A 9,214-nucleotide genomic window follows, 5' to 3' on the forward strand; every position below is an offset into this window, starting at 1 on the left:
ACTCTGAGCTTGTGAGTCAGGAACAATTCAGGAAATCAGCCGGGAGAACTGCTCCTCAGAGTACAGCACTGGATTCTCTTTTGAGGTCCAAAGTCAGCAGAGTGTACCTCAGAGCTAGTAAGAAGGGCTTCATATGCAGATACACACCCACCGCTCCTGCTGCCCTGAAAACTATAATCTTCTTGTAGTTACTGCCAATCATTCCTTTCTTTCATCAGTAACTTCTGAGTCAAGGTTGAAGCAGGATGCATTTGGTTGGTCAGCCTAAATAATGTATACACCCTTCTCCACACAGCAGGGTAGATGTATGAGTATATTAGTTTGCTAGGGCTGTCCATGGCTGGTGGCTTACACAACAAAAACTGATGTTCTCACAATTCTGGTGTCTGATAATCCAAGACCACAGTTTCGGCAGTCCCTCTCTGTGGCTCACAGATGGCTGCTTTCTTGCTGCGTCCTCATAGCACCGTCCATTGTTGTGTGGGGGCATATCGCAATCTCATCTTTAAAAACACTGGTCTTTGAGGCCCTCCCTGGTGGTGCAATGGGTTGAAGTGAAGCACTATGAAGCCGCTTCAACATGAGTTTGTTCCCTTGCCAGGGAAGTGACCCAAATGGCGTGGCAGACCTCTCCTGTCTCGCCCGCCCGCTCCTCCCCTCGGCAGTGTACTTCATCCATCTGCCTATTCTGCTCCCCACTCTGTCTCTGGTGAATCCTCTCACCCCCTGCACCTCTGCCTATATGCCATAAATATAAAAAATGAATATTTAAAAACACTGGTCTTTGGATTAAGCATCACAAAGATTCCATGTTCGTTGAATCACCTCTTTAAAGAGCCTGTCTTCAAATATAGTCATAGTATTCATCTGACAACAATGAGTATCAGGTATCTCCAGTTTCCAGGGCAAGAGATAGAGGGGTACAGGAGGAGAATGAGCTTGGCAATCAGGCCACTTAGCGCTATCCATCCAGGGGTTGTTTATATCCTATATGCCTACATTCTCTAGACGGTAAAGTTTCAGGGATGAGTAACAATAACACTACCTCTCTAGAATTGCTGAAATTCAATGATAACAATAAAAAGCTAGAGCAGAGCCTGACATTATTGTTAAGGACTCAAAAGCTGTTATAAGAAGATGGGTTCTGATGCTGAGCAAACATAAATTTAAAAAATCGCTTTCAAAAATTAATTTTAAAATGTGAGAGAGTGCGAGGAGATAATTCTAGAAAGCCATTTGGGTTGGATGATTATCAAAACAAGTCAACTAGAATTTTTTTTTTTAAAGATTTTATTTATTTATTCATACAGAACTGGGGTACAGGCCAGAGATGCGGAGGGTGAGAGGCTTCACCAGAGACAGAGTGGGGAGCAGAACAGGCAGATCGACGAAGTACACTGCTGAGGGGAGCAGCGGGCGGGCCAGGAGAGGTCTGCCACGCCATGTGGTCACCTCCGGGACAGGCGGGAATCGAACTCATGCGGAAGTGGCTTTAGTTTCTTAGTGCAGTGCTTTAACCCACTGCGCCACCAGGGAGGGCCGTCAACTAGAATTTTTAAGTGTTGCACCTATTAACACAGACTTGACATCTTCTCAAGTCTTCATGAATTTAAAAATGGCGGTGCTAGCAAAGAAACAGAAAATTTTAATTATTTGAAATTACTCCTAAATAATTATTAACATAGTTTGCAGAGCCCTATATACTCATTGGATAGCAGATACTAAACACCAGCCTCAGTTTCTCTCAGCCAATAAAAGGAAACAAAGTTTGAGGAAAAACAAAGTGGTTTAATTTGTCAACAATGAGGAGGGCAGCAGACTCATGTCTGAAAGACCACCATCTCGCTCTTTGGCAGAGGGCAGGGTTATTTATACAAAGGAGTGAACCAAGATCAGCATGTATAGCATACAGAGATTTCAGGCAGGTGCCACCTTGCTTTGTGTAACACCTGATATTTAACTTCCATGGATGATGAACTTCTTGATTATCCTCAAAGGGATAGTCTTCCTTTTCTTTAGAATGCAAGAAGGCAAACTTATTAAATTCAACAGATAGGAATGCTTATCTGAAAGGCAGAGAGACCTGTTCTATTTCATTGCATCATAGCTTCCTCCATTGTCATACAAGAAAACCAGGAATGTGACAATGTTAACTAAGCCTTAGTTTTCACAATTTTTACATGTTCTCTTTCTCTCTCTCTCTCATCATATGATGACTACATATTTTTAAGTCAAATTACCAAACATTTTTCACAGTGCCTATGAATTACATTCCCACCAACAGAGTATGATTACAATTTCTCCACATACTTGCCAACTTGTGGTTTTATCACTATTTTGTATCTTAGCTGTTCTAACATGTTCACAGTGAAAATTCATTGTGATTTCATGCCTTGATGAAAGACCTTTTCATTTGCTTATTTTCCATCCATATTTCCTCTCTGGTGAAATGTCTATTCTTTTCTAATTATATTCTTTGGTTTTGTTAGGTTGCCTTTTTAAAATTTTTTAATAATATAAGTTTATTTTTACATCATTTTGTGCATTTTTCCATCTCGGTTGTAATCCCTATGGGCTTCTCATCACCAAATCACCCGTGTGCCATCACCATAGTTGAGTAGGTTGCCTTTTAATCCTCTCTTAAGAGAGTATCTCACAGTGCCAAAGATTTTCATTTTGATGAAGTCGATTTTTTTTTTTTACTGTTATGGATTGTGGGTTTGTTTTTTTTTTAAGTTTTATGTTTGTATAGCTTACATTAATAGTGTGTCAAAAAAGGTTAAATTAGATAGGGGCAGATTAGGAGCTTGTTCTTAAGTCAGCTGAATGTGTGTGTATCTTTCAGGGAAAGAACAAGTTTGGATTAGTTTAACTTATTATGTAAAGGTTTAAGATTGGTAGATAACATCTGGCTAAGATCACGAGGTAAGTGTTAATGAGAAGACAATTTTCCATTAAGCCAATAAGTTATCCTGGTCAGCTATTTGGCCACATGAGAATTCCGCTTGCTTAAATAAACTAACTTGCCAGAGTGTCCTGAAGAAAGCAGTGAAGTCATATTAATACAGAAGGCCCTTACAATAAGATTATTACTTTTTACAGTAATTCTTATTTGAATTTGTTTAACGTTCATTTATTGAGTCTATCTTGTAGTATTGAGACTATCAAGGTTAGAGAAAGCTGACCTGGCAGCTGCATTCTCACCACCGCCCACCCTTCTAGCAACTATACAATATGTTTATTTTGCTAGTGCCTATCACAGGATTTTAAAAGTTTATCTTGTTTCCTTTCCCTATTGGGTTAACTCTTCAGAAACAAATCACTACCCTATTCACCATACTGGTGCTGGACCCTGGAAATATTTCTCCTTTACCAGCTGGCATGACATCTTGTCAGTTGATGGGAACTGGAAGAACACTGCAGGACAGAGTCTTCTCTTATAGTTCTGGAAGGTTTTCACATGTTCCTACAGTGTTTGGCCAGCCTGAGGAACACACAATGACACACCAGCAAGGGTTAGTGACATTCCCACAGGTGTTCTCTTGGTAAGTTCCGCAAGTATCCCGCAGCACCCCTTTACCAGCTTCCTATAAATGTGGGAAACCGCTGGCCAATCCTTTCCCCTGCTACCTCAACACACTTCACGATCTCATAGGTCTCAGTCACACCCTCCCCAAGGAGGTCTGAATTATAAACTTGGTAGGAGAGGGGGGTACATATTACCACGTGTCACTTACTTGGGAATTCTGGCTTAGACAAGAGCTTTTCCCAACATATGTTGTTCCTATTTTTAGAGTTCTTTGCCACCATGAGTAGTAGCTGATCTCCCATTATTATCTATAATTCTGTATTAAACTTTCCTTGTTCAAGTTACTGTATTGTTTTGTTTTTTTTTTCCTCCTCGCTGGACTATTACTTCTTCTTGCAGGCATCCATGAAGTGCATGTAAGGAAAGGTGTTAGAGGCAGGAAGATGAGCAATCACATGATATCACTGTACCACCTTTCTAAGGACCTGTGCTTAGTTGTGTGGTGATGAATGTATTTGGGGTGCTGTGGGTGGCTGGAGACAGAGGCTGCACTTCTGAAACCTAGAGAATTCCTTTGAACCTAGAAAATAATATTTTCATTTATTTATTTATTTATTCATACAGAACTGGGGTACAGGCCAAAGATGCAGAGGGTGAGAGGATTCACCAGAGACAGTAGGAAGCAGAACAGGGCAGATAGACAAGTACACTGCTGAGGGGAGCAGCGGGCGGGTCAGGAGAGGTCAGCCACGCCATGTGGTCGCCTCCGAGGCAGGTGGGGATCGAACTCATGCTGAGGTGGCTTAAGTTTCTTAGTGCTGTGCTTTAACCCACCACGCCACCAGGGAAGGCCAAAAATAATATTTTTATGCTGTGCAATCTCATATTTATTTCAAGTGTATTTTCTAGGTATTACTGAGCAGAAAAATACACTTACTGTTTTTAAAACTAATTTAGGCAGAGTAAAATGAGAATTTTCATGGGCAGTTTTTGAGGTTAATCTATAGCTGACAACTGATGGTACTGGATCTAAGAGGTAAACTCTATGTCAGTCTCTAGAGAAAGAATGCCCCACTGTGGCCAGAAAACCACAAAGAGACTCCCGGAAAGCCCCGGGGTTTGAGCTCTGCTTCCCCTACATACCCAGTCACTGTGCCACTCAATGCGCAGAAGTATGTGGCTGAGTCTTCCTCCTGAGCTGATGCTTTCTGCAGCTGGAAGGAAGACTTGTCCGTGCCAGTGTTGGCTGTGAAACCTTTGACAGTCCCCTTTGAGAGGTGATTCAGGAGTAACTGGAGAGGTTGTTTGGGGTACTGGACATACCAGAAGAGATAAGAAGACCCAGAATACGAGTACTTGCACATCAGCTGCACAGGCTTCCCAGCGAGGACAGAGATGTGGTCATCAGGCTGGGTCACTGTCTGGGCTCCTGTCCCTCCTGCAACACCAATTGTGGGTCAGACAGCAGAGAATATGTCTCCAAAATGATTCTTTTTTTTAAGATTTATTTATTGATGCATTCATAACTGGGGTACAGGCCAGAGATGCAGGTTGGGGAGAGGGTTCACCAGAGACAGAATGGGGAGCAGAGCAGGCAGACTGACAAAGTACACTGCTGAGGGGAGCAGTGGGCGGGTCAGGAGAGGCCTGCAGCCAGCTTGAAGTGCTGTGCTTGAACCCGCTGCTCTGCCAGGGAGGGCCCAAAATGATTCTTAATCAGAAATAAAACAGAGAAAGGCAAAAAAAAAAAAAAAAAAAGGCTTTACTCACTGAAGGTGACCATCAGCACCAGCGATGAGATGATGACAGGCTTCATGTCCGAGGAAATCGAAGGCTCTTCCTGGGCACAGTTCTGCTGGCACACTGACACCAGAGTGAACACTGGTGCACCAGTTAGCCCCCAAGGAGGGCAAAAGCTTTTTCTCAAAGGCTGGCTGCTTCCTGGCTTCCTACCAATTTCAAATTGTGTAGCATCTTCCTCTAGAGGCCAACTCTGACATTGCAGATGATAACTTCTGGTCAGGAAGCCCCAAAATTCTCAGAATTGAGCAGGATTTCTCCTATACTTACTACACAGAGTGTGATGCTTATTAAGTGAAAAAGCATGTTTCTAGAAAAGTCCAGATAGAGCAGTGGGACAGATTAAAAAGTCTAGATATACAAATTATTTATGGAAATTTAGTTATAACAAAAATGAGGAAAGATGTTATATTCAATAAAATGCACTTTTGTGAATAGAGAGTCGTGTAAATATTAACAAATAAATTTCATGTTACAAAAATGAATTCTAAATGAAGATAACATTTAATATATTTAAATAAAATAAACGATAAACTGTTTTTTAATAAATTTGGCATGGTGGTAGGTTTTTTAAGTGTGAAAGAAAACATAAGCAAAGTCTTTACAGATTATACTTCATAAACATTTAAACTTCAACACAAGTATATAAATGAAATGTTTAAACATTACCAGATTGAGTTGTTTAATTATTCAATCAAAACATTCACTATGGGGCCCTCCCTGGTGGCGCAGCGGGTTAAAGCACAGCACTAAGAAGCTTAAGCCACTTCCTCATGAGTTCAATTCCCGCCTGCCCCGGAGGAAATCCACATGGCGAGGCAGACCTCTCCTGACCCGCCCGCTGCTCCCCTCAGCAGTGTTCTTCGTCGATCTGCCTGTTCTGCTCCCCACTCTGTCTCTGGTGAATCCTCTCATCCTCCGCATCTCTGGCCTGTACCCCAGTTCTATATGAATAAATAAATCTTAAAAAAAAAATTCACAGCCCTCCCTGGTGGCGCAGCAGGTTAAAGCACAGCACTAAGAAGCTTAAGCCACTTCCTCATGAGTTCAATTCCCGCCTGCCCCGGAGGAAATCCACATGGCGAGGCAGACCTCTCCTGACCCGCCCTCTGCTCCCCTCAGCAGTGTACTTCGTTGATCTGCCTGTCCTGCTCCCCACTCTGTCTCTGGTGAATCCTCTCATCCTCCGCATCTCTGGCCTGTACCCCAGTTCTATATGAATAAATAAATCTTTAAAAAAAAAATTCACTATGGATTCTAACCTCTCTGCACTGGTGGTAGCTATTTAGAGTTCTAGTTTTAGAAGTTTTTCTTCTCTTTTCTTTTTTTTAATGGGCCATATCAAAAGAAACTTTTACCCTAGGGAGAGGCTGAAGGAAACCTTGGCTGAAGAGGTTGAAAAGAGCTCCTTAGCCAAAGAGGTACTATGGTTTCCAGATGGGCTAGGCTGAAAGAGTTGAAGGTATCCTATTTTGGGGTCCCATGGCAGGGACCTCCAGAATAAAGAGCAGAAAGTAGTGAGTCATGGTGAGACCCTGGCTTGCAGAGATAAGTAAACTTCTAAGAAGGAAATGAATTGCTTGAAGAATTGGCCCCAGATGGCTAAGAAGAAGAAACAGGTAGACTGAGTTCCATCTGTCCTTGGAGGAGAGGGGTACAGGAGGTCATCATAGTAGGTTTTCAACAGAGCAATGCCACTGTGCTTTCTACCACATTACTGTCTAGTCTTTTTACTCTCCCTGTATTGTTTCCCCTTAAAGTGTCCCAGAAGTGGGCTCTCCCTTGTGGCATAATGGGTTAAAGCACTGCATTATGAAGCTCTCCGAAGCCACTGCAGCATAAGTTCCATTCCCCAGCCAGGAGATGACCCACATGGCTCGGCAGACCTCTCCTGACTTGCCCGCTGCTCCCCTCAGCACTGTACTTCATCACTCTGCCTATTCTGCTCCCCACTCTGTCTTTGGTGAATTTTCTCACTACACCTCACCTCTGGCCTGTACCAGAGTTTCTGTATGCATAAGCGAATAAATCCTAAAAAAGAGAGAGAGAGAAATAATATGCTTTGACCACTGGGAACAATGGAGCCCTCCAGGCAATAACCCTGGTTACAACACCCTAGTTTACATCCCCAATAACATGTACATATAAATATTAAACGTTCCATTTTTCTATGAAGATACAAAGACAATTTGAATTTTTCAAATTGTGAGAACATAGGTCTTTGACATAAGGAGAGAGGGAAAAACCAAGTCCATGTGTCCTTGGATGTAGTGGTGCTTCTTTTTTTGATCGGTTCATAGGATTTTTTTTTTTAAAGTTTTTTGGTTGGTTTTCCAACTTTTTTTTTTTTTTTTAGATTTATTTGTGCATACAGAACTGGGGTACAGGCCAGAGGCTCAGGGGCAGTGAGAGGCTTTACCAGAGACAGAGCGGGGATTAGAACAGGCAGATCGAGGAAGTACACTGCTGAGGGGAGCAGCGGGCGGGTCAGGAGAGGTCTGCCTTGCCATGTGGTCACCTCCAGGGCAGGTGGGAATCAAACTCATGCGGAAGCGGCTTTAGGCTTCCTAATGCTGTGCTGTAACCCACTGCATCACCAGGGAGGGCCAGGATTATTTTTATAAACTATTTTAAATGTATGTTTTCGTAGTTCTGGAGACACATTTATAATAAGGGATGAATCCTACACAGCTCATTCTTAAAAATTAAATTTAGGTGGTTATCAATATTTTAAGGAGATGAAACAATTAATTTTATAATTTGTGCCACTAAGACTTATGAAATATTGACTTAATGGAGGCTTAACTGCCTTGTGTGTAAACTTTTGTAATGTTTTAGGAAGCAGGTTTTTTCTCTTATCACAAATAAAAATTTGAGGTAATTGTCATATATAAAATATCTAAAGCACACTGACTTTTTACTATAATTGTTTCAAAGAAAATGAAAATGTTGCGTGGCCTTGGATACCTCTATTAGAATTAATGTAATATTTAATATTTTTGTGGTAGTGGAGATCTACCATCTTATGAATTTTTGTTACTATGCTTGAAAGTCTGGAATTTTTGTATGTAATTTCATATTTTATCATGAATTTGAGTGAGTTCTTAAAGTATAATGCTTAAACAGTTTACAATATTTTCATCTATTGTATTTGGTATATTTGGGGGGTTAATGACCTCAACTTTTAATTTGGAAATGTTTCAAAGGACAGTTACAACTCGGTGGTTTTAGATTTTCAGCATCACATTAAAGTTTATGCTCAATTTGTTCACTGGTTTTGTGGAATATTCATAAAATTAGAAGTCTCGGTGTTGTGATATCTAATTTACTTTAAAACATGTTTATTCTCTCACAGTGAGGTATTGCGTGTTTCCCAGGCGTTAACCTCCACAGCTAGCTTGAGAATTTATAATGATGTACAGGTTGCCCTGCAAATGTATGAGCACAACTGTCAGCTATCATTACAGCTGGGAATTCAGCCTTCCACACACTGAAGGACACCAGGGCCATGCTAGTTATCCTAGTGAATGCTACAGGTGACTTTTTAAAATAAAATGTTCTTGCCTGACATTTTATGATATACATTCCTCAGAGTGTGGGAATAGGGTAGGCTTTGGGGAAGGGGGGTTTCTCCTAGAGAAATTCCTTAGAAGACCTCCATCTGAGGCAAAGTTTCTGTGAATGCGTGTAGCGCTGATGTTGAAGCAAGATTCAGGAGACAAGCTCTCCCCAGGGCTCAGCCCATCCTGTCCTATTTGCCTTCATAAAAAAGACACCTTCGGCCCTCCCTGGTGGCGCAGCGGGTTAAAACACAGCACTAAGAAGCTAAAGCCACTTCCGCATGAGTTCGATTCCCGCCTGCCCCGGAGGTGACCTCATGGCGTG

At 41.7% G+C, this 9,214-nt stretch overlaps 1 gene segment (V, D, J or C); it reads right to left on the reverse strand.

Moving 5' to 3' along the window:
* Positions 1 to 4,584: 4,584 nt before the first annotated feature.
* LOC105854506 lies at positions 4,585 to 5,345 on the reverse strand. The segment is given in 2 exon segments: positions 4,585 to 4,967; positions 5,300 to 5,345. Coding segments are annotated over 2 exon segments (429 nt in total).
* Between the last annotated feature and the right edge of the window lie 3,869 nt (positions 5,346 to 9,214).

This window comes from Condylura cristata, unplaced genomic scaffold (genome assembly GCF_000260355.1).
Source record: "Condylura cristata isolate star-nosed mole 26May11 unplaced genomic scaffold, ConCri1.0 scaffold00045, whole genome shotgun sequence".
NCBI classification, from domain to species: Eukaryota; Metazoa; Chordata; class Mammalia; order Eulipotyphla; family Talpidae; genus Condylura; species Condylura cristata.